General features: G+C 39.8%; 1 protein-coding gene across 2 annotated transcripts in view; it reads right to left on the bottom strand.

Annotated features, from left to right (window-relative positions):
- Positions 1–7,279: 7,279 nt before the first annotated feature.
- srgap3 (SLIT-ROBO Rho GTPase activating protein 3) overlaps positions 7,280–26,617 on the bottom strand; it is a 57,811-nt gene continuing 38,473 nt past the window's right edge. The window contains exons 6-22 of one of the 2 annotated variants that reach the window (XM_085406560.1): positions 25,785–25,913; positions 23,305–23,526; positions 23,126–23,227; positions 22,313–22,510; positions 22,089–22,173; positions 20,159–20,186; positions 18,368–18,398; positions 17,997–18,057; positions 17,329–17,406; positions 17,092–17,226; positions 16,586–16,691; positions 15,592–15,819; positions 15,339–15,412; positions 12,752–12,932; positions 12,479–12,628; positions 12,076–12,385; positions 7,280–10,901 (exon numbers count right to left, since the gene is read on the bottom strand). In XM_085406560.1, coding sequence (XP_085262686.1) covers positions 10,455–10,901; positions 12,076–12,385; positions 12,479–12,628; positions 12,752–12,932; positions 15,339–15,412; positions 15,592–15,819; positions 16,586–16,691; positions 17,092–17,226; positions 17,329–17,406; positions 17,997–18,057; positions 18,368–18,398; positions 20,159–20,186; positions 22,089–22,173; positions 22,313–22,510; positions 23,126–23,227; positions 23,305–23,526; positions 25,785–25,913 — 2,565 coding nt within the window. In that variant the 3' untranslated portion in view covers positions 7,280–10,454. Of the gene's footprint in view, positions 10,902–12,075; positions 12,386–12,478; positions 12,629–12,751; positions 12,933–15,338; positions 15,413–15,591; positions 15,820–16,585; positions 16,692–17,091; positions 17,227–17,328; positions 17,407–17,996; positions 18,058–18,367; positions 18,399–18,875; positions 18,979–20,158; positions 20,187–22,088; positions 22,174–22,312; positions 22,511–23,125; positions 23,228–23,304; positions 23,527–25,784; positions 25,914–26,617 lie in introns of both variants that reach the window. The other variant, XM_085406559.1, reaches the window with a different exon arrangement.

The raw sequence follows: 26,617 nt of genomic DNA on the forward strand, positions 1-26,617 counted from the left end.
TAAATGTGCGGGCAGACACACACACGGATACACACATGGACACACAGACACACGCAGCTTTTTGAGCTGGCAGACACCCTTGTCAGTCTACACTTGTGAAACATCCATGCCATTTAGTTCAGTTGAAATTTTATATTGCTGCAATGGAAAATTGCTTTAGCTCATTTGAAACTGTTTATTTCACTTTACCCAAAATTAAGAATCCCATGTGGAAAAATCAACAAATACTTTGTCCTTAAGTTAATATGTACTTCAAGTGTATTTCAGTGACCTGACGGCGAGCACTGGGAGGGTCATGTTTTTTTTTTTACTTTTCCAGTGCATTCAAAACCATCAGGCCGACCCTTTTGGGTGATAAGCTAACAGCAATGCAGGTGGATGCTTCTCTTGTGTCCTGGATAGCTGACTAACTGACAGGAAGACCACAATATGTGCGTTGTCAACATCTGACAAGGTGATCAGCAACACAGGGGCACCACAAGCGACCGTCCTCTCCCCTTTCCTCTTCACCCTCCACACCACAGACTTCAGCCACAGCACAAAGACCTGCCATCCTCAGGTTTATCTGATTACTCTGCGGTGGTTGGATGCATCAGTGAGGGTGATGAGATGGAGTACGGGGCTGTGGTCGACTCCTTTGTCACGTGGTGTGCACAGAATCATCTGCAGCTCAACGTAACAAAGACCAAAGATTTGATTGTGGACTTTAGGAGGACCAGGAAACCAGTGATCCCCGTTTTAATCCAAGGAGTTGGTTTGGACATTGCGGAGGACATTGCAGGGAACTGTACACATAGATAATTAACTGGACTGTGCTAAAAACACCACTGCACTCTACAGGATGGGCAAGAGTCGTCTCTATTTCCTAAGGCAGCTGAGGTCTTTTAACATCTGTTGGAAAATGCTCAAGAATGTCTATGAGTCTGTTGTAGCAAGTGCCATCCTCTATGCTGTTGTATGCTGTCGCAGATGCTAACAGACTCAATAAACTGATCCACAATCACAGTAATGTTGTGGGGATGGATGTGGAAACCCTTAAGGTGGTTTAGGAGTGGCGGATGTTGTCCAAGATAAGGACATTTCTGGACAATACCTTCTACCTACTCCATGATGTGCTGGCCACTCACAGGAGCACGTTCAGGCAGGGGCTGAGATTACCCAAATGCAACACCGAATGACACATGAAATCATTCCTGCCTGTGACTATCCCCTCCTGCATATAAAGCACAGTGCAATAGTGACATCCTTTTGCACACCCTCTACAGTGAAAATAACAAATAAAAAGTTTTATAGTTTACGGTTTAGAGTAAAATGTCAAACATACATATTTAATCTCTGTAATATTCTGGATATTTATAATTGAGCCATTTGTATATATTAGAGCTATTTCTTTTATTTTTTAACTTATACATAATATACTGTATTATTTAATTTAGTTCAGTCTGTTACTGCTCTTATTGTTTTGGAGCAACTGTAACCACATAATTTCCTCAGGGATTAATAAATGATTCTGATTCTGAAGTCAAAGGTGATTGTGTCACATGACCATGTGACGTCACTCACATGGCTCTGTGCTATTATTTCACTTAAGCAGTGAACATATTTGGTTCTGGACTGATCTACACTGTCAGCTCGAGCTATCCCAGAGAGCTCAAACACAACAAATTGTTCATGGAGATTTCATGGAGAAAGAGACATGTGGACACTGCATTGTTTTGTTTGTCTTTTAGAGCTAATTTGTATTCAGATACACTTCAGGGAAAGTCTAAGGAATTTCTGTGAGTTTATATTAGGAAGGAACAGACTCAAATTTAGGAGAAATTAGAACTACAGTGTGTTTTCACAGTGATAGAAATGTTAATGAATACATTAGCAATATCACTTTTTAGGGGAATCGTTTTGCTTAATTTTGTCTGATGTTCTTTTTTTTCTCTTTAGCAACTGTTGTGTAAATAGCACTGATAACTTCAGTACTTTATTTTTTAATTTCTATTGATTTTTTTGTACATAAAACGCAGCCTTTGTTTAAAAAACACTCTATAATAAATTTGGTCCTTGAAAGGAGAATGTATCTTTGTTTCTAGCAAGCTGATTGCGACAAAATTTTGGTTTTACCTTTAAAAAAATCTGCTTTTTTAAGCAGATTTTTTAAAGGTAAAATTTGAGCAATTTTTTAAAGTTGGTTTAGAGAAACATTTTTTTCAGTGTATATCGATAGCCCAGATACCTGAGTTTCTATAGTATTTTTTTGTAGTCTGACATGTGGTTTACAACCAGTGATTTAACACATCTTTTTCTAAATGTAACTGCAGTTTGAGTTGCATTAGTTCATGCAGTCAACATTCAAAGAATATACAATTTCATAGACATTCAACTATTGAATGAGAGGCTCAGAGTACATTTAATACCCTTATATTAATGGTCTATTTTCCGGGAAGGTTTGCTTTAGCTCAATAAAGGAATTGATGATAAATATTAAGTACTAACAACAAATAAGATTTGAGCCCAAATATCTGCAGTGAAACATTTGGTTTAGTTTATTTTATATGAAATCTCACCATTCAAAGAGAGTCATCACAACTTTACAACAATGCAATAAAATAAATAAATACACAAATAAACAACTGTAAAATCCCAGAGCTTTCATGTCCACCTATTTGCTGTCAGGGTGTAATCAGTAATATTTATTGACCTGGTTTCATGCAAGGCATGTCATGTTTTTTTTGTTTTGCTTGACTTGTAGGAGGATGCACATAAACAATAACATTTGCAGGGCCAACATGTCTGTAGATCTTTGTCTTGAAGCTACGTTTATTATGCATGCTGTATATGCACTACCCTGCTCCACTCCTGCCTTTCAAAGATACAGGCATAGCTAGAAATGTCACTGAATTTGGAGGTGTTGAAATCTACTATAGCCATGCAAGTCTGCTGACTGAGTTGTTGTTGGAAATAAAATGTTTCCATTTCTAATTGAGGTCAGAACTTGTTTTTTTTTTTAATAAAGAGGAATCACTAAAATAAATTTAACAATTGGCATACAGTGTAAAATATTATGTATTTGAGGCATCTCCTCTGCACTCTCATTTTTATCCAACAGACTGAAAAGCTATGAAAAATAATAAAGCCTGATGTTCTCATCTTTCCACAGAAGTGTCTTTCTTGCCAAATCTAATTTCAATCTGTTCTAGGCTCTCTCTCAACTAAAACATCTCTGATTCAGTCCCTTTCATATTCATGTACAGTGCCAAAGTACTATGGAGAAGAACTACTTACTCACTCACTCTGTGTGATTTTAGTTTACTGTAATGTGCTGTAGTGCATTGTAATTCTGTAATGACATTTGTGGGGGAAAAGAAAGACTTCATAGCACTCTGTGCAGTCATGTGAAAACAACACACATTGTGATTCGATACCTTCTATATCAAATTTCAGCAGCAATATTTGAAGTAATCGTTTTCTGTATGACTCTGTGAGTCTCTCAGATCACTGAAGGAATTTTGACACACTCTTTTTTACAGCAGTGCTTCAGTTAATTGAGGACAGTAGGGATTTGTTTTGTGCACAGGTATCTTAAGATCCTGGCACAGTATTTCAATCAGGGCGAGGTCTGGACTTGGTCATTGTAAATTTGCTGCTCTGCTTGGGATCATTGTCCTGTCACATGACCCAAAGTGGGACAAGCTTTAGCAGTAACCTTTGTTGGACAGATGGCCACATACAGAGGTTTACAAGGTAGACTGAATGACTGCAAGTTGCCCAGGTCCTATGGCTGCAAAACAAGCCCTAACTATCATCCGTCCACCACCGTGTGCCACAGTTGATATGCTATGTTTGGTTTTTGCCAAGCATAGTGCTGTGAATTATGGCTAAAGATCTCCACTTTGGTCTGGTATGTCCAAAGGAAGTTGTTCCTGGAGTCTTGTGGTTTTTTTCTTCAGGTGCAACTTTCCAACGCTAAGTTTTGATACCATGTTCTTTTCTAGGGAGAAGAGGCTTCCTCCTGACAACCCTTCCAAACAAGCCATGCTTGTTCAGTCTTTTTTCTTATCGTATTGCTAAAGGAGGAGACCTGCAGTCTGAGACAGTTTCTCCAAGCATGGCCTGACCTTTGGCTGAATTTTCCGAGATTCCCACTCCTGAGAAGATGACATTGCATTAATACACACCTGAATGTGTCAAACCTGCAAACTGCCAAAACCTCTGCTTTTACTGAGGCGCTCACGAATTTGATCAGCATCACCTGACTGCTATTTACCATCTTAACTTCTCTGAAAACAGTAAAGATGTACTTAATATTTCACAGGACTGCTTAGAGTCCTGTGAAAGCTTCCTTCCTTCACATGACTGTAGGCTGAAATAAAAAATAAAAAAATCAAACCAGGTGGTGCGTTCCAGTTTTTCAGGTCTCTGCTTTGGTTAATGTAAATTAATTTTCTGACATCATCTCTTTGCGCATGACGAAAAGTACATATTGCTTATTTTACAGCTATAAAAGAATCCACATGGAAATGTTGAATGAAATTAAAACTGGCTTTATTATTAGCATGAATGTTCTATGGCTCTTTACTGGTCCTCGGATGCTTTTAACTAAAGAGCGTGACTACTTCACCATTAATCATTATGATCTAGCTAAAATGAAAACAGTGAAGGTGAAAGAAGTTATGATAATTTTGTTCTGGTGTGACTTTCACAATGAGATTATTTGTTGCTGGAGCATTTTCTGTAATTTGTGCATTAATTATAATGGAAGACGAGCCAAGCTGTGCCACGGGAGAGGCTTACGCAACTTATTTTTCAAACGTGCTGCAGCATCTGTTCTTGTTGATACCTAGCGCATTGTAGAGATAAAAGCGTTCCTATAACAGAGGAAGCAAGTGTAGATTTTTATTGCCAGTTAATTTTTCGTAGTCTTTCATTTCTAAGTAACGTGAATAATTTATGAGATCATTAGCATAATTAATTATAGCAAACAAATGCACATTTTTTACTTTTACGGCCCTCTTTTTTTACTGGGCCTAGCTGGGATGTGTGCTGTGGTGCTCACTACATCATCAAACAAAGGAATTAAAGATTGAGTTCAACTAAATTAATATGATTTTCATTATTCTGTTACTGAATTTGGAGTCAAAAAAAGCTTTTGTTATCTATGAATATTTGACGGGGCTTTAACGCAGGAAGATCTCCAGCTGATCTTATCCCTCATACATAACCACAATTTAAATATATCCTCAAGAAATCGTTGATTTGTTAGTAAGAAGTAATTCTAATGAAAAATGTGAACACAGTTGCTTGTTTGACATGTTCTTGTTGAACAGGGTTTTCTCAGGTGGAACAAATTAAATTTTGGTTATGCTCTGTCAGTGGAAGCTGCCCGTGAAACACTCTCTGACCAAAGGACTAGAAAGTCAATTTCAACGGGAGATGCAATCATATAATTCATGCAAAAATGTGTTCCTCTCACTTAGTTAAAGAATAATCGACAAATTGCTGACTGCTTGTTGACTGCTTACTTAACATGTAAAGCTTATGACACTTTCTGTGCGGCAGAGTCTCCATCGCGTGGCCATTGAATGAACTACGAAATCTGGTTAACGGGCGGCATCATTTTTTAATTTTACATAAACCCCCTGCATTGCTGTTGAACTGTGAAAACAAAGATCATCCATCTGCAGTATTTGTCATCTGTCCCTCATTCATGGAGAACAGATGTGATTAGAGTTCAGGGAGCTTTTATATATAAATGGGTGACAGGAGGGTTGTGTTCTAATGTTTCTGGCATGGCAGAGGTTCACTTGTCTCTAGAAAGAACGATCACCGTCTGGTGATTCAAATCAAAGTGATGATTTGAATCATCACTTTGATTATTTAATTACGCATTTCAATCCTGATGGGTGTGGTCTCATCCACAATCACAATGCCCCAAACCCTGGAGTATTACAGATCTTCTAACAGTCTGAGTAAATCACAAAAATTAGATAATTACATGCAATGACTTTCACAGTCACGAGAGATTTTGGACCGACATGTTTTTAAGAGTTCTCCAATGCACTCATCAAAACACCAAATGCTGGAATATGTTTTGGGAGAATGGTGTTCATACCTCCAGCAGAGTTTCAGAAACAAGCTGGCCTAACATGTTGCTAAAATACTTTTTTGTTTACTTTAATTTATCATGCTTTTGTGATGTGATGTTTGTGTAAAGTTGGTCAGAAGGTCAGAAGGTTGCTTTGTAAGTGCACATGCGCCATTAGCGTGCTGCCTGCTGTAACCCTAATTTCCTTCGGGATTAATAAAGTATTCTGATTCTGATGATTTTGCAGAATTAATAATAATAATAATAGCAATAAAACATTCTTCACTGTGCACACACGGCAATCAAAATTGTACTTGATAAAAATACCTAAGCAGTGTCTCTAAACATAATGATTTTACTTTAACATGCCGTAGTACAGTTCCATGCTGTCCATTATATACTCAGTGCCACATCATTAGTTATATCCTGTTATGACAGGGTAGGACCCCTGTTCTCCTTCAGATCTGCTTTTATTATTTGTGGTGCACATTTAACGAGGTCCTAGAAACTTTTCTCAAAGATTTTGGTTCATATTGACATGATAGCATTACAGAGTTGATGCCATCTGACATCAACAAGACATTTTTTTATCAGGTGAAGTGATGCTTACTGGATATTTTCTCCTTTTCGGCACATTCTCTGTAAACCCTATAGATGGTTGTGTGGGAAAATCCCAGCAGATCATCAGTTTCCTACTTACTCAGACCAGCTCATCTAGCACCAACAACCACACCGTGTTCAAATCTGCTTTCTCCCCTATTCTGATGCTCAGTTTGAACTTCAGCAGGTCATCTGGACTCTATATGTTTAAATGCACTGATTTGCTGCCATGTGATTGGCTGATTAGACATCTGTGCTGTAAACTTAAACAGGTGTGCCGAAAAAAAACCCATGGTTTATGCATACTGTAACATTGTGGCTCCGAATTGAATAGAAACTTCAAGCTGGAGGTCGTTTTTTTTTTTTTTTAAATTGCTGAATAGTTTAATGTGTAACACTAGATCATATTTTCTGAGTTTTTTTGAGAAGTTGTATGTACCTCAATATTACACTTACAGTAATGTTTAGCCTTGACAAGGTTTCCCATTAAAGATGTATGGCTATTTCAAGACAGAAGACAAACATCTCTCTGATTACGTTCTTTGTTTTGTTTTGTTTTTCTTTTCAAGCATCAAAACCAGTGACTCAGAAAGTCTGGATGACAGAGCAATAATGGTTTTTATTTGGATGCAGGAGTTTTCAACATCCAGTCAGTGGCATGATGTACGTTACATCACAGGTTTCAACCCACCAGACACTCACCAACAAACAGCATCACCAGACAAACAATTAAAGAGAAAGTAAACAGCGTGACAGCAACTCACACTCCGGTCCTCCGATGAGGCCATATTCTGTTCTCATACTGGGATTTTCTTCTTGATTAATAGCTTGCTGTCTTCTCTTGTCACCAGACTATCAGTGTAACCCATTTAAGCACACATTCCAGAAAAGAAAATGGCACTGTAACATCACATGTAGGGACTGATGAGAGTGCACCAAGTGCCTTTATAACCTCTCATGTAGAGGGTCCATATGAGTCCATCTGGCAGCGATGTTTTTTTGAAAGGGAAGGAGCAAAATGGCAAGAATTAAAGGCTCAACCACAGCACAGGCAGTTCACAGGGAAACCCCCAAAAAGTAAAGGAGATGATTCTACCGAGCTCTGCCAGTAAATTACGTATACAGTAGTTCTTATAGCTCCTGATCTTCAGGTCTCACCCAAGCACAGACGAGCAGTTCAATGATTTTATACACAATATAACACTTATGTTGGCCTGACTACTGAGTAGCAAGAGAAAATAAAGATTAAAAGAAGGCAACATCAGTTTATAATAAACATGACAACTAACCACATATCACAGTTAAAAAAGTAAAAAAGTAAAAGTCCAATAAAAATTGATGTTGTGCACAAAAGGCACTCAAATCTTCTGCTCCACTTATATTCTATAAATAAAAACAAAACAAAAAATAATAATCTACCTAAATGTAATTTATTTCCCCCCTTTTAAATTGAATTGTGTGCTTTCTTCATATTTTAATAACAGAAGCGTTTTGTAACATTAACTTCATATACTGTAGATCAACTGGTGCAAAACTAATAACCAGGTTAATAAGATGTTAAAACTAGAAGGATTCATTAAACCATTGCGATGATTCTGGATCATAATGCCCATCGAGAGCAATAGCCTCCGCTTGCTTATGCAATACCAGCAGGAACCAGCAGAGGGGGTGACAGCACTGTGTACGTTTAAATGCTATATCAACTTTATTCTGGCTGTACTAGCTCTCTGTTCTTACTAATCCTTCCACCCTGTACTTTTGTATATAGGTAAATAATTTGATAGTCGAAAAGCAAACAATACACCAACAACAAGCGAGTATTTTCATTTTACATCAGGTGTCTGTATTTGACAGGGAAACTGTGATTTCCATGCGAATAATTTTTGTTAGATTCGATGCATTTTTGTTATTTTGCTTTTGTTCAATCAGGCGTTGTTAGTTCTTGTTCACTTCTGATCTAGCAACAGTTATGAGTATCTTAATTCATCACTCTCAACCCACGTAAATACTAAGGGCAGTTACTTAGTCCAATTTTTAATTAAGTTGTGCGTTTCACCAAGCCAAGGCACCACATACCGTCGAGTCCCACATTACAGCGCAAGACATGCAGAACAGAGCAGGCTCTTTGGGATGCGGATTACAGGGTCTTTAGATTACAGCTGTCAGGATGACAAGAGGTACAGTAGATATAAATACTTAAATGTTCTTCTTTAGATTTCTTCCAACTAAGAGTACGAGTCTACAATCTGAGTGTATCGGTAACCATAGACAATCTATCATGTAAAAGGCAGAAAGAAGGAGGCCGTTCTGATGACTGCACGTTAACACATCTAGTTCTCCAGCTTTTCTGGGTGAGCACAGCATTTTCAGTGTGAAAGAGGAACCATCAGAAGTTTCACTGTTTCTTTCATAATACTAAAAATCACCCAAATATGACTTGAACCTGAAAACCTTTTGCGAACTGAGAAGAGACTGAAAGATATGTCAAAAACATACTTTGTGTTGTTTCCAGCAGCAATTAGTGGTCTATAGTTCACATGAGTACCATTTGAACAGTACTATGGTGAATGATGATCTGAACTCTTTGTTTTCTTTTCTTTTTTTTCAGTCAAAATGTTTGAACTTTACCGGAAATGATAAAAAGGTGGTTCAGAATCCTTACAAGTGCCATTCATATCAACCCTTTACGACATTTCATATTAACCTGTACACAAATAACACTTACAAATTACTAGCTATATATTATGTACAAGTTTACCACAGGATTCCTACATTAGTTGGTGCATTATTCTTCTGCATTCCATACACAGCAACTAGAAAAACAAAATAAAATATGGAAACAGCCGTGTTACGTCTGTCCGCTGTTCAACCATGCGTGATGGTAGAGGCTGACTTATTTTACTCTAGTACTGATTAGTAATTTCTAAGACTTCACAGATCATCTTCATGCCAAGATGCTCCATCTTTTGCAGCGAAACCCACACGAAAAGTCAATGTATGGTGGCAAGGCATTATTTTTTTTTAATATGTGGGCATCTGAATCCTGATTTTAGTTTTTCATTCTTGTGGATCAGAGTTTAAAGTCATATGGATTTCTTAGAATTAGCAAGCTTGTTCACAGATCATTTCATTGCAAGTCTCCTTTCAGTGATGCAACTTTCCCTTATTTTCCCCAATCTGTGCATGCAGGAATAAATTTCACTGTTATGTTGCTGAAGATCCAATGTATTATAATACAAACAGAAAGGATGTTTATTTCAAGTAACTTTGTATTTACAGCCATAAGGCCTTTGCCCAAAATGGACAAACGGACATATTTTTACGCCTGAACAACTGCCGACGTGAGGCATTTTCACATAAGAGGAGGGACTGAAAGATTGGCTGGACTGGATATGTGATGGGCAGAAAACCAAATTTCACACAAGTATTGCTTTACTTGCATTCATTGCATCTCTGAAACAAGAACATGGCCACAGACTTTTGTTAAAACTGAGGTATAACTGAAATACACGTATTCCTATACACATTTAGTCTAGTTAAATCAAGTTTCAAAGAGAGCTGAGCTTTATCACACCTCTACAGCTTCTGCCACTGCTTTATTACCATGGTAACATACTTTAGAAGCTTTAGTGGCATCCTTTATATACGAATTAAGTCAAGCAAAAAACAGACAGGAGTATATCCGTATCTGGTTTGCACACATCAACATCTGTTTCCATAAGCTTTTCTCCCACTTGGAAAGCTTCACAGGCCTCTTGCCTACAAGCTTCCACCTTTGCTACATGGTACCAGACTTATCTCCGCCATCACCGGAAATATTCACATTGGAACCCGCAGATGCATTGTTACTCGGAAACATCTTCTCAGTGGGAGTCACAGCTGGACTGCCGACCCCTGAAGAGCTGGAGCTGCTTGAGCGGTGCTGCGTTGGAGGAGGTCGGACTGGTCTCATGGGCGGGGGGCGTAACTGTGCTCCAGCCAGCCGGGCAGAGAGAGCCGGTTTAAAGGTGGTCATCATCTCAGATGTTGAGCTGCTACTGCGCCGCATGGCAGCATCTGGATCACGGATCATAATGGTGTGCAGTGGACTCCCGGGCTCTGAGCTAACCGGATTCTTCATTGGCTCCAGTGTGTCCAAGACAACATCGGGAGCCTGTTTAACGGTGTTTTGGCGCTCCAGCTCCCGCAGCTCATGAAGTGCCGTATTCATAGTCTTCTCTATGTCCTGAAGAAACGAAAAAAGCAGAGAAATCAGAAATAAAAGCCAGGACTCCACTGCGTTACCTAAAAAAGTTTTGTTTAACACGGTTTACAAAGAGCTTAGTTATCATGTCGAATATATTTATATTTCCATAAAATGGCTTAAACATACCACTGTTATTGTCCTGTTTATATTCATACTGGGTAGAAAAAAAACTCAAGATGGTGGCGCGTGCATCATGCGAGGCCCAGCATCTCTTCGGATTTTGCAAATTAGCTGTGTTGTATATACGTAGCACATCTGTATATTTGTTCACAGTACATCTGTATATCTGCCCCTCTGTATAGCAATACAGATCATCTGTATATTGGTACATGTATATACATCAGCACATCTGTACATTTGCCCATAGACCCTAATACTAATCCTAACTTTATTAGTTATTCCAAACCCTTTGAAAAACTGACCCTTCCTGAATTCTAAAGCAAGCTTATTTATGCACTGGTTAGCAAATGAAGAGAACCTGGATCAAGGCCAGCAGTGTGCTCTAGCTTCGGTTTCAGAGATACAGGTCTACCTGAGTGCAACAATATCAAACATGGATGTTGGCTACAGTGATGTCATCCATTGTGAAGTATCAGTACCTATCAGGAAGTATCAAGCTTTTCCGCCGTCGCCATCTTGCTAGCAAAAACTAGATATGATGAGGATTAGTGGGTCTGACTGTGAAACCGCATGCTAGTTGGCTAACAACTTGTGATTAACAACTCCTTAGCCAATGAGCTTGTGGTTTCATACCACAAATAATCCTCCATTTGGAAAGATGGCATAATGAAGATTTTTTTCCCAACATGAGCCAAAGTGAGTGACTGAACTCGTAAATTCAGAAGAAAAGTGTTCACATAGGTTAGGACAGAAAGCCTTTTTCTTGTAGACTTCTATAATAGCAAACGTCTTTTTGCAATCTAAGCTATCGCCATCTGGTGGCTGTCAGACAGACACAGGTTTAATGCACTTTGGCATTGGCTTCATTTTTTCTAACCAGGTAGTTACGTCCATGTTTTATACTCTATACAGTCACATCTCCTGCTCTCAGACAAGCTTCCCTGTCAACTGTTCTCACTTGTACCCTATTAATGTTTGAGACAAGAGACATACTCTGTGAATTAAAATTTAAAACTGTTTATTTTAGTCTTACCTCTGCCAGAGCCTCAGTGTCTAGTGATTTGTGGTCCCCCAGGCTGCTGTGGCGAGTGGTCCCTGGCACTGGCCTTAGTGGGTGGCCCTCAGGATAGCCCTTCCTATCTGGATAGTTTATGCTTCCTGCACTGCCAAAGGTACCAAGGCGCCTTTTTTCTGGGCTCTCCATGCGGCCTTTGCTGATGGATACCTTGTGAGGGCTGCTAGGACAGGCTGCAGCCCGTGGTGGAGTGTCAGGCACTCTTGTTGGGCTCTGGGTGTCTGTTCGGCGACGTGGGATTGCTGCTCCATCAGATCGCAACCTGACCCTGCAGACATGGATCAGATCATATCAACTGTCAAGAAAATGTCTCAACATTACAAACACTTGAAAAATGAAAGGTGTTTATTTTTAAATGTACCTCCCCATGACTCCTCCAAAGTTGTAATCCGGTGATTGCTCGCATGGTGATGGGACATCGTTTTTGGATGAACCCTTATCTTCCAGCAACGGTCCACTGCTGGCTTCACTATCTGCTTTCTGGCTGAGGTTATCTGAGAACGCATCATCTCTGAAAGAGCAGATTCAGGTGCACTAAGAATAAGCTATGGATGCAGACTACAACAAATACAAAGGGCTTACAGTACTTAACACAAGATAAAGAACTACTAAAGCTCAGTCTGTTGGCACGTACAGGTCTTGCACTACGATGTACTGATGAGGGATGAGGCCATCCACGCCATTGTGACGGCCTTCCCACCAGTCTTCAGATGCTCTGTGATACAGAAGCAGGGAGGCTCCCTTCTTGAAGGACAGCTCCCTGGGACTGCGTCCCACATAGTCAAATTTGGCAATGGCCTCAATCTGTTCCACTTCTGAAAGAAACAAACAAGAAAGTAAGCATGAAAAAACGAATCAAAGTGGACACAGCATGATTAGTCATACCACGAGACAGACAGCACTGTGTAAGCTGTATCTCATAGCTCTTTTTTCTGTGGCAAATCCCTCAAACAGGCACGTTTCCTTTATATCAACTTTATTACTTGTGTATGTGGGCTGTAAAAATACAAACTGAAGCACATATTATGTTTTCTAACATTTCTTGGTTGCTTCAATAGTAATTGAACTGGAGAGTTTGATTTGATTTGAAAGGTGGATTTCAAAAGGCCAGTAGGGTCAGTCAGAGTTCCCTGTGTGTTGAACAGGAATCATCTATGAGCCAGAAAACCTGCAAGTGTACTTTTATTTTGAAAACCCATTAGAGGTGTGTCTGAGTGTTACAGAAGAGAGCACAAGACAAAGTTGAAAAGCAGCTTTGTTCATGTTTTATTTCAACTATAAGGACACTGTCATTGCAGCGCGTGTAAGAACTATATTTTAATTTCTTAAATTAAACCTGATGCATTGCCACAGGAGACAAACTGCAAAAACACAGCACTTCACTCCCAATACTAAGGCCAGCAGGAGAATAACTTGCATCAGGAAACCAGCCTTTGGTCTTACCAAGTAAGAAAAGCACCAAAAGAGCCAACAACACAGATGAATGTCACAGATAGTTGTTGTCACCGAGAGGAGATATGATTCTCTGTTTTACCTGCGTTTTGGCTTACGTGCCTGCCCTGATTATGGATTCAAAGCTAAGAGTGGGAAATACTACACAAAGGAGAAAGTCTCAGGAGAGTTGCTGACTAATGCTGAACAAAGAACAAGCATGAGAGCAGGGGGTGGGGTGGCCAGACACACACATACGCACACACAAATAGATCAAAGAGGCAGTGCTGCATGCCAATACTCTTTACTCAACTTGCCTTCAGCTTCAAACATCACTTAAGCTGTTGTGATCAGAAGCCGCTGCAGCTCAAGCCTCGCTCACCTCTCAGTCAAAAGCACTAATAAAAAAGGTCAGGCTATATTTAAGACTTTCTGATCCACAAACAATTCTAAAATCCCACATATATATCCTTATATGTCTTGTGTGAAATCCTTGTTATACACATGTTTAAAATGTGAATTGCTTAGCAAACGACCAGTATATCTGTTTTTAAAAATAGTTGTCTCTGGAGCAATAGAATAATAGTTAACCACAACAAGTCTAAAACTACCATCTACCACAATGTGAGAGAATGATAACGTTATGCTGAAGTTCTGAATTTAACTACAGACACAAGACCACAGTTCAGATGGCCACTAACATCAGAGCTAAATGAAAATAACAGCTCTGCCATTTATAGGTAGGTTTATACGCTGTATAGGCATAGAGGTAGCCTGACTGCTTACAGCGGTTTGCAAGTCTTCACTGGCCCTTATTTCTTTGCTTTGCTACAAAAATGGAAAAAAGGTGCAGCGATTTATTGAAAAATGCAAACATGCATGGAGATATAGTGTATAAAGCAAGAACAGAGCTTAAAGGTCAATATTTGATTTGACCACCTTTACTCTTCAGCACAGCCTGAACTCTCTTATTGTAAATTCTCTTTAGGTAATTTTCAGGAATAGTTCTCCGGGGTTCTTGATGGACATACAAAGCTCTTCTTTGGATTTTGGCTGTCTTTTGTTCTGTTCTCTGTCATGATGATCCCACAATGCTTCAATAATGTGAAGGTCCAGGCTCTGGGGAGGCCAATCTGTGACTGATGGCGTTCCACTGGTGTTTTTCTATCCAGATAGGTTTGTACTGCATTGGCAGTGTGTTTGGGATCATAACCATGCTGAAAAATTAAGCTGTTGCCAATCAGACTTTTTCCAGATGGTATTGCACGGTGGATCAAAATCTGATGGTACTTTCTAGTTTTCATAATCCCCCAACACCATCAGGTAGCCTCAAATCATGACAGAGCCTCCACCGTGTTTTACATACGGCTATAGACACTGTTGTACCTCTCTATACTGATGACAGTCTTTCTTTTTAAATGATTTTTTTGTGGATTTATCATTCCTTAAGACCCTTTGCCATTGATTTTTAGTCCAGTTCTTGTGTAATGTGGCATAGCTCAGCTTTTTCTCCGTCTTCCTTCCTTAAGAATGGCTTCTTGATAGCCTCTCTCTCACAACAATAATGCAGATGTTCAGCAGGAGGATAATTTTTTATGTTCAACACCTTAGTTTGGTATGTTGGCACACAGCAGTAAACAAAAGGCTGAAAAGGCTGATGGGTATTCTCTTAGTTATAAAGGTATTAGGTCCTAAAGCCTTTTATAGTAATTCAAGTGGTGGCCTGTTACTGTTGGTCAGTGGGAGAAAAATTATTACGAGGCCTTTAATAAAAAAAGGAAGCGACTAACCCTCATCGCTGGTGTGTGGTTCTGTCCCATTATCAGCCTCATCAATGGTTCCTGGTTCACTGTGTGGACTGTCACTAGAGAAACAAAAACAGACCAGAAAGACATTAATATGTAGATAAAAAAATGTGAAAAAATCATGTTTGTACAGTGAATTTGTTAATTTACTGTCACAATTCAGCCTTAAAATCAATGCAAAACAGAGCTGAACACACTATAGTATCACATACGTATTACACTGTACCACAATACCTACCAATACTCTTCGCCCCCTGTCATGCACTTCTCATAGACTGGGCCATCCAGCTCTCGTTGACTTGGAAAGATGACTTCATTGTGGCTAATTATAGTCTTGATGACTTCGTTAACATGAGCTTGACATGCTACAGGATCCTGGCCATCTGGGATGGGCATCAGAGTTGGACCAAAGCAGATAGCTAAATTGTATGGATCCATCATGTTCTCGTCACTGTACTGTGAAAGACTGACGGACGGCACAGGACAGAAGTCACAATTTTTTGTTATGTATGCAAACTGTACATCTATTTAGCTAAAACCTTATTGATAACCAAACAACATAAATATGTGCTAATCTGATTATTAAGATTCATCAGTTCATTTAGAAACGATTCAATTTCTCTTTCTATTTTGTCTATTTTGACAGAATTTGCAGTAGCAGATACGTCTCTTAGGGCGTCACTGGCTTCACCTGATTTCAGTCCTTATGTACAGTCATCACTGCAGCTTACTTGAAAAACATTTTGATCAGTCAACCTCTCCAAGGAATCAACTTACACCACACAGCCCACTCTTAATAACGAAGTCATCGAGTCATCAAAAGGAAATCATCAAGAGGAAGCCATAATAAATGTCTACTTGAACATTGTACTTAAGCTGAGGTTGAGCAGCATCATTGCAGTTCATATGGCTCCAACAAATTTGACAATTAAATCAGCTAAATTCAGTAAAAGAAGCACAGAAAACATCTATTATCAGAAGAAAGGTTTCTTATTCCAATATGGAAACCTATAAATAACTTCTAAAACACTGATATAGTAATAAATACCATGTCTTATTTTAAATACACTTTTGTTTTGTCTATACTTTTTTCCATATTGTATGCCTATTCTGTAATTTTCATATTAGTAAAGGTGTAAGATTCAGTGTCATATCCTGGTGCTTAAGCAACCGCCGAACTCATCTTTTTACACTGTTTTGGGAGACCCAAAGCAGTGAAATGTGTGACTCACTGGTTAAGGAAAGCAAAAAGATATCTCATGACGATTATGATGGTCCGAGGAAGAGTGACAATAATCTGCTGGATGTGGTGTGCTCTCTCAGCTTCAGACTCCAGCTCTGAAAGACAGAAACAGAGACGTTTAAAGATGCTGCACTGAAAAAAAAGAGAGACACAAACTGCAGCTACAGTGCCAAGGCAAAAAGTGGTGGAGATTCTGAAAATGGTTTTTGACAATTTAATATGCCGCCTCATGCATTTCACCAGCCCAAAGCCACAGTGAGTGATCACATTATTTGAAACAGTGGAGAAATTATCCTGTGGTGAACTTGCACGTGGCACAGTTATGTGGCCTGCACCCCAAAGCAGAAAGCACTGGTGTTACTGTTAGACTGCTTCCACGTGCAGCACGGCATGACTTTCTCTAGTCCAATAAAGCTAAACATCTACCTATCACTGTGTTTTCTCTTTTCTGTGAAGGTGAGTGAAAAACGCTTGAAGCAAGGTCTGTTAACTCACTGATAGTAGAGATGAAATCCAGGAAACGCTCCTTTGGGAAGAGCGGGTTCTCGAGTCCTCTGAAGTACAGCTTCAGGACGCCTGCCACTGAGTTTATATCATGCTCATTCTGATCATCAATCAAGGGATCCTCACCTAATTAAGAAACACACGAGTGCTTTCAGCGGCAGCATTTGTTGAACTGAAAAACGTATCAAGGTAGTTCATCCCACAGATCATGTTGAAATATTGACTAACCTCTCTCAAATGAGTTTTTAATATCATTGACCTCCACCTGCGATCCTGGCACACGAAATATGCCTTGCTGCTGCAAACCTGAAAGAAATACAACCCAGAATTTAATGAATTAGAGTTACGCTAGCTGCCATTATCTCCAAAACCACTGCCAGCTTCTTTGAAAGCCCACTGGAAACACATAACACAGAGCAGGAAATGTAATCTAGTCATAAAGGGAGATGCATATTTTTCCAGCAGAGGGCCCCTCAGTGAGTCTGCACCATATGGTTCCAGTTAGAGGGTTCTAATCAGTTTTCTGTAGTTTCATTAGGTCCAGATCCAGGGGAAAGGCCTGCAGGCTAAACCAACGAGCTGAAGACAGATGTGAAAGGTAGACAGGGAGGAGTTATGGGCGGTGGGGGTGAGTTGGCTGAACTTACTAAACAAAGACCAATGGGACTTTCAAAACTCTCAGTGTGTGACCTATTGTTATGAGCCTGCGAAATCACTGGTAAGCAGCTGAGTGCTGCGGTGGCGAGCAGAGCAAGCTTCTACCAGCATCTATTTGTGAAAATAGACTGCTGATGTCTCTTCTTGTAAGTCTAAAGAAGTTTTCAAAGGACTTTACTTTACAGTTCACTCTCGTTATTTTTGCCCCATCACGCAGAAGGGCTTGATGAAAGACTTACCATATAGATTGATGTATCTGATACAGCTTTCAACAACAAGTGGAATTGGTTGACCTGAATCCTGAAAAGAAAAGAAATAAATACATTATGAATTTTTGCTTTTATACGGATCTAATAAGTGATATCTATCTATCTATCTATCTATCTATCTATCTATCTATCTATCTATCTATCTATCTATCTATCTATCTATCACATAGTATAATAACAAAAAAGCAAAACATGACAAGACAGAAGTAGTCTAATACCAAAAACTGCACAAACAGTTGTGAAGACTTATAGCATGCAGGTAGAGCAGAAGCAGCAGCAAATGAATGGCTACTATTAGTTCGGAAGTTTTAGTTTGTCATGTTCCCTCACTATGGCAGTACCTGAATGCGGGCGCGGGCATTCCTTCTTCCTCTGGGACAGAAAGCAGCAAAGCACAGAAGAAGAAGAGGAAGAAGGGTCAACAAAAAGGTTAGAAAAGCTCAACTGAGTCCTTTGCAAGTTAAAAGCAAATTACAGGGACTGGTCATAACACAGCCTTAGAAATGCAGTAAGGATTGGGTGCAGTGAGGGACAAAGCAGACATACTGCTGACTCCTGCCTCAGTCCAACAAAAAAAAAGAAAGAAAGAAAAAAAGCCAGAGATGGTAAATTGTTCTGGAAGGAAATAAAGAGACAGCTGACTGACGCTCTGTCTGTCTGCACCAGCAGAACCGTGGAAGGAAGGAAACGGATTAGAGGTTAAACAGAGGCGTTATATCATGATCAAGGGCAGCTGGAAGAGGGAGGAACAGAAGGCTAAAGAGGAAGAGAACGAGAGCGAAGGCTCTAGCTGCCTTTCCCTCCTGCTCCACAGGGACCGCTCGGTCATACACCACCACCAGAGGGTACCTTGATGAATGCCTCCATATTGCCGTTAAACAGCTTATGGTTATACACGGAGCGTGGCCTAGGCTTCCGCATTTTCTGTGGTTTAGGGGGAAGGGTGGGGGGCCTGGAAATGACGGACAAAAGGAGAAAAACAAACAAAACAAAAGACCACATTGTGTGAAACTATAGAAAAAATATGGTTCAAAAGCAGGTATTAAAAATCTGGCTCTAAAACAGAGCTTTATCATCTGTTTGTTTGTGGTAATACAAACCAAGCGGTAGAGTAAAAAAAGGGCTTGAATGCAATTTCCATTTCATTGCTAACAGTGGATTTGGAAGACCAAGACTGGAGTATAATTTTTTTTAAATGCTTAAGTGCAAGTAAGAGAGAAGTAATTAAGTTTCCACAGTTTATAGTTAATAAAAATACAGACCTAGAAAACCAAATGTGACATGTGATTATACAACCAACTGAATGCCTTTTGCATCATCTTTAATATTATGTGAACACTAATGAAAATGACACAAATTGTTTTTGATGTCATTTTATTTAAGAACATACTAGGACAAACTAAAGGAAAATCCTGAGGCCTCAATTCCCCGAAGTGGTGAGGGATCTTTTCCTCTTGTAGGGAAGGATCACTGCAAATCAGCACAAAGCTGTTTTTGTCCTGATGGTCTCTTCCGATATTAAAGTGCCCCATTCATGGGGCACGAGGGGTCACAGAAGTGTGATGAGTGTAAAAGTACAAAAGCGAGCTTCACAGTATGCAAAACCTTAACACCAATGCATCCTCTTCAAAGCACAAAATGAGGGAATATGTTTTAGCAGAGTGGTATTCTCTCTGTTGGAGTTACTGAGTGGCTGTTTAGATATTGGATTTTCCTTAAATTTCTCATCTGTCATTAAAAAAATCATCAAAATGCAAAATCTGTTATATCCATTCACATACATAACAAAATCATATATGGCCACAATATACCCACAGAAAGATGGAAACAACCTTTTGGGTAAGTTCAGCAAGATGCAAAGAAATATCCTTTTAATATTTATAACAATAAACAATATGTTTTAAAAAAAGCAACTTGTACCTTTTTTGCAAATGTTAAATACTTTCATGACTACATAATACACGCAAACATGTCATTTATTTTTCCGGTAGGAATTCTTTAAAAACATTTTCTTTTCCTTTCTTTTCTAAAGATGAATTAAATATCTTGAATTCTGAAAAGAGTGGAATAAGCAGGTGTTTTGTGGCAGAGAGTCAGAGATTAGAAGCAGCTCGCTTCAAGTGCAAGCTTACCTTGTTGTTCCGCACTCAGCTCTTTCCCCTGCGAAGGAAAAAGACACACACACACACACACACACACACACACACACACACACACACACACACACACACACACACACACACACACACACACACACACACACGCACACACACACACACACACGCACGCACACACGAGGGAGATGTTATATACTGGTTTCTTTCTGGTACACATTATACAGACTCCAGTCAGTGTCCAGCCTCACTAAAGGGATTCATGACAAACAACATCGCCATTGAGGGCTGGGTGAATAAAATGGTGCTAACACCATTCACTGAAAAAGCTCCTGAGCAGTCGTAGCTAAAGCCTCAGGGGAACCAGAGGGCCCTAAAGGGTTACAGAGCAGAGAAATGAGGGTGGCAGCTGCAGTGTTTGTATGGTGGGTAGGGAGGGGTCCTTCAGTATTGAGACTGAACAATGTCTTTGCTGGCTCACTGAGCCTTTTGTTATAGGTTTTTAACCACACATGCGTATGCTTATCCTTGCATTCTGATAAACCTAAGAACAGGAGATATCATGTAAAGAATTATTTAAAAAGAGAAGGATAACAATGGCATCAATGAGAGCATTATTTATTTATTCTATATTTACTCTGACTAACAAAGGAAGAAAGAGTGAAGGCTAACTCATTGCTAGCAGGTCTTTGGAGCATTAAAGTGAGGAACCAACAGTTAGCCTGGTATGAAATCATTCCACTGAGTGATAGACCTCGCTACCTTTGAGCAACCTTGGAATTACAGAGCAAGCATTCCTCATTCAAGCATGAGCGAGAAACTCTAAATTGATTTTTGATTCCTCTGTGACATATCTATTCTAAAAAATAAAAAAAAAGTGACAAGAACAAATCATATTTTACAGAATAAGGAAATTGGTGAGTCTTTATCTGGAAAAGAAGGGCTGGCAGATGCCCCAGCACAATCTTGTCTAGTGCCAACACTTGACATTATGTTTTTATTAATACATGCAGCAAGATGTAAACGCCATGTGGCACTCACCGGTCTCATCTCGTTCCCCTCTGTCATGCTCCCACGCAAGCGCGCGTACACAAACATACACAAACATACACAAACGCGCAAGTCTTGGGTGTGAAGCAACGAGCTAATGAGCACGACTCGGCCCTGATTGATCACCTGAATAATTAAACATGGGTGGTACCTGGAGGCGCCATATGCTCTGCTCATACATTCTCTCAGCTGCGACACCACGGACATTGAATGATAATGTGATTGTTTATGGGTATAAGAGTGTGCAGATGATTGCTTGCCACATGACTTGAATGTAATCACAGGAACAATCTCAGGTCCTGAAAATATAATAAATGCTTAAATAATGAATATAACCTGAATATAAGTGTGAAAATCTATGCATGGACGACTCAAGGCCTCAGCTGGCTGCACCTTGTGTCCTTTCCTATTAGTTGAACCCCTGGTGCAGGAGCAGCTGCAGATATGGGCCTCAGTTTGGTCCTGCTGATTGATTGGGCATAAACTGTTCACAGCCGAGGTGACAAGGGGACCCTTGGGGAAGAGGGGGAGCCAAGAAAACCTCTCTCTTGCAGCCTGGAAATAGAAACCCCCCCTGCGGCTACACCATACAGAGACTAACTGGATAATATTTTAACCACTGGAGATAAATAGAAGGTGGAATGAATACCTCAAAGTGGATATGGTCTGCTCTTTCGGGTGGTACTTTTCTATCTGAATATCAGCTCTTACTCCCTCTGCTATCTTTAAAAAAAAGTGTCTGGTGTCTTTGTGGACTCTGATACCTCGCTTCCTGATAGCTGCACCACTATAACCCCGAAATCAACAGTTTTCTGTGGGTCATTACTCAGCAAAACACTAGTTCATGCACATGCCATTACCAGACGCCAAAGAGAAATCAAGAGAAAGGGATTCTTACCTTCCCCCAGTGTCTGCTTCAGCAAGTCATGCTTGGCCTGCAGCTTAATGATGAGGTTACTACCATTCAGGTACTCTTTGAATTTCTAGATGGAGATGTGAAGAAACATTTCAGTACCATTGAAATCAGCTTAAATGCTTTTTCCTCTGCTCAGCTGATAACTGATGGCTTTATTTTGAAAAGGTGCTCAGAGGCCATGACTTTGGACCGAGAGATGAACTCACTGAAAAGTAGAACATTTCTGTCTCCTGCTGATTCGCTCTCCTCTTGGCTATATTGAGCTTGCTCATGTACGTCTCAGAGGCCACAGATTTGATGGATTCAGTGGAACGGCTGTGTTGAAAGGCATCTGACACGTCAAAGTCCTCCACTGTCAGCATGTCCTGCAGTGTTTGCATGGTGGCATCCAAAGTCTTCCTCACCTGGAGAGATAGCAGGGTCACCCATAAAGCATTACATCGTAACCTGTGCTGCCCATGTATTTTGTTTTGCATCAGAATATGAGTTGAGAGCAGGCTACAGGTCAAGCATACATCAGGCCTAGTCATGAAAATGAGGAGTGTCTGGCACAGATACAAACTGTTCATGAAATTATTGAGAGAGGCTTTTTGTTTAGAATTGAGATTGATAAAGCCCATTTCCCCTAATGGAATTCATTATCTTCCAGAACACAATTCACTGGGAGACAGGGAAGAAACAGAGCTGTTGGCGCTTGCAATTTAAACAGTCCCTGGTTATTATCGCTTCCATTTCCACCTTTCTGTCGGCGTTTCTTAATGAGAAAGGTCTCTTTTCATCTTTTCATCATATATAACTTCATAGAAAACACAACATTGGCAGTGTGACAATCTAAATATATTCCCAGCCCCTGCAGAGAGAGGGGTCATCGGAGAGTAATTGCAATGAGAACAGATGGTGATGTGGCCATCCTGCTCCGATGGTATGATGGCCTTGGGGAAAATGAGAGAGGGCTTTTTGTTTAAGAGGGGGAGGAGAGGGCTACTGGTGCTGGACAGACACAGCTCATAGGCCCTCACCTCCTCATTTTCAATTTTTAGTGTTGCTAAGCGAGACTGCAGTTGATGGTAGCGCATCAGAAGTTCGGTCTGAACCGGCTGCTGGGCGCTCACTTGGCACACCTGAGGGTGGAGAAAAAACAGGTTAGAAAGGAATAAAAATAATAATAATTAAACTGCAATATTTTCTAGCATCTCACCTCATCTCCCATGTGTGGCAGGTATTCAAAGCGCATTGGAGGACAGAACACCTGGTTATGCATATCCATGATCTTGTGCTTGTCACTGCGGGAGTCCAAGTTGTCCACTGCATTCTCCAGGATGTCCAGTCCCTCGTGGCGTGATGTCTCCAAGTTGTACTCCGCAGACAAATAGGTCCTTAGGGTGCGTGCCAAGCTAGCATGGTAGCCCAAGTCACAGCACTGCAGAGACACAATACTAGATTAATAACTTAGAAATAAACTGTAGTTGTTAGCAAAATGGTAAAAACAAAAAATTAGTGGAAAAAAGGAACCACTGCATGTGGTCTGTAACTACAACTGAGTTTTCACAGTAATGCTAAGTGAAAAGTTCCCGTCTGAAATTGGATGTAGTTAAAAGTCTGCTAACAATCACAGGCAACAGCAATGCCATGATATACTGACCATGATATACTATTTAATTGTGCTATAAATTAATACGCCAATATATGTGAAAGAATAAGAATGTAAAAGTGAAACATTCAAGTCTAATTATATTCAGTATTTTTTCAGTTATTTATTTAATGGACTAAATTCCAAATTATAACCTGATACAATAAAAAAAAAAAGTACAGTTCATAGAATTACAGCAGCTAGCACAGTAGGACATCAGGGATAATTAAAGAGCCTTATCACACAGAGCTGTAAGAAGTAACCTAATTAAGAAGAGAATAGTAGAGCAGAGGTTTAGAGGGAGCTTGAGGCAACTGACAGCTCTGTAAATCACTAAGTAGACGCTCTTTAGCACTCTTTAGTACTGAGGAAGTAGTCTCTTCAGTTTGTGTGCTTCATTGCACCACTCAGTCAAACTGGCTCAGTAGACCAAACACTCGAGGGAGTGAATTAGCTTCTTTTTAACTAAGCAAACAGAGTGAGAACACATTCACTCATATCCTTACATCCATATAAAATCTAAATGCTACAAGTACTATTAACTCCCAGTTGCACCGCACTATAATCATAGGAAGAGTACAAAGTTTCTTATGTGGTGGGCTGTGACTCTCATATGACAAACTAAGCCTTTTTTCCTCTCACTTGATTGCAGCAGACAAACCAGTGGAGCTCATGATCCCACTCCTTTTAGCCCAGCAGGATTAAGGATGACATGGACTTTTCATTTTCTAGACACTGAGTACGCAAGAGCTGCCCAGCAAAAAGGCAGCCACAGCCACAAATCGGGTTCCCAGCATGCCAAAGTACCACCATTGAGCTGCATATAGCCCAACAAAGGTTAAGCCACAAGTCATGTGTGTAATATTACAGAAATGCCACTGAAATCATGTCTTATCACAACCGTCCAGGAAAATGTGCATCCATCACCGTGGCTAATGTAGCTCCGTATGGTGAGCTGGCCTCAGGCAAAAATGTAACAAACAGGCCAGGAGCTCAGAGACACGAGGAAAACACAATGTGACCTTCAGATTTAGAATTTATATATTATATATTTATTTTTCATATATTTCAAATGTTGTTGGTCAAAAATGGTGATTAAAAGCTTCTTCATCTGCTTTCTGAGCCATAATGGGTAGCAGGTCACCCGAGGTTGAGAGGCTTGTGCCAGCCACATTAATTGTATTCATGCCTGCATAAACAGAGCCTCTGCTTTCACCAGCTGACTTTCACTGACTTCCAACCAACAGTGGTTTGTTAAACAAAGTCATCCTTTTAAATAAAGATAGTGAGACTGTCCAGCAAGGGTTTTGATTAACAATGTGAATAACTTTTAGCTTGAATTGTCAAAAACAACCACAGAAATCACATTTCGCATACTGCAGATGAGGAGAGATGGGTTTTTTATCAGTGAAAATTAAGTTTTCATTTGTAATAAGTAAAGTGCAGCTGCTTAAGCTTCAGAAAGCCTGTGTTCTACATTATGATTCATGAAAGAAAAGCCCACAGATACCAGAAGAAAATGTGCCTCTGTGTGTATGTGTCTTTGTCCTGGGCCATGTTTTTTTTCCTGGGCGACAGTTAGAGGCAGACAGTTACAAGGACATGCTGTGCTTGTCCCAGCAAAGCTCCCAAAAGCAGCATCAACAAAAACAAATGAACCACAAAAAGACTGAGGAAGAGGAGAGCAAGCAGACTGAGCAGAAATAATTCTGTCAACACTGATGGAGCCCATTGAAATCATCAGTCAAAAATGTCCTTCTGCGCTGAAGTACAGAACATTGCTAAACTAGATTTAATGTCAACAGTTAGTCAGTAGCATATCAGTGTTAGGTTTGTTATTAATAATCCCCCCCCCCCCCCAAAAAAAGGTGCTAAGTAGACTTTACTCGGGCCAACAGAGCAGCTTGAAAACAAGCAGCTTACAAGCTAAGAGCGAATGAGACACGCGAACAGATGGAGAGAAAAGTGACAGTGCTACGGTGTTAAATCGACATCAGAAATCCCAGCTGACAGAGGTAAACAAACACATGTGCTTAGTGCATACTTACATCAATCATATCAGAGACGTCATGGATGTAATATTTTGCAACCACAGCATTTGTTGCTGCCAGGTTCAACAAATAGTCATTCCGAGCTTTTGTGCATTTCAGCTTATTCTCTGAATACTTGGCCTGCCTCTGGGGAGATAAGAGGAGAGAGCAGACAAAGGGGAAAAAACACATCAGTGCTGTAGGGAGGATCATGAGACAGGTAGAGATGGAAGAGAAAGTTTGGAGAAACAGGCTCTAGAGAAGCTAATAATAATAATATGTATTAAGTGGCACAGCCAGGCTCACACCTAGTTATTATGGCTGTGTGCTGCAGCCAGTTTGCCTAGCTCTGCATCAAGACCAAAAAACAGCAAAAACCCGGGGCTGGAAATTTAGGCCAATGTGAAAGTAGCTTAAATGGACCTTTAGGGGTTGTTACAAAAGTGAGTCCCTCTGCACAGACTAATGTTAAAATAACAACATTTATGATACAAACAATCATATTTACATCCTGATACAAAATTATAGATTTCTTTTTTTGAAATTCACCTTTTGTAATGGTTTTAAGTCTATGGATACATATTGCTAACCAAGCATGCTAGCATTAACTAATAGCTTTACACTCCAAACATTTTCTGGCCACCACAAAAAAAAAGGTATGGCTATGTAAGACTAAGGCAAAGGCTTCACAAAAAACTAAACAAAAAACTAAAGGGTGATGCTACAATGATTGCATAAATTTTATAAATCTTATAGAATCTCTAATATACAGTTTATTGTTATTATTGCGAAACAATACTACTCATTTCTACCTCAACAAAGCACCAGTTATGATATTATTAAACCATTTC

This window comes from Rhamphochromis longiceps, linkage group LG5 (genome assembly GCF_057381845.1).
Source record: "Rhamphochromis longiceps isolate RC_006_pf linkage group LG5, R_longiceps_female_GT1.1, whole genome shotgun sequence".
In the NCBI taxonomy this organism is placed as follows: domain Eukaryota; kingdom Metazoa; phylum Chordata; class Actinopteri; order Cichliformes; family Cichlidae; genus Rhamphochromis; species Rhamphochromis longiceps.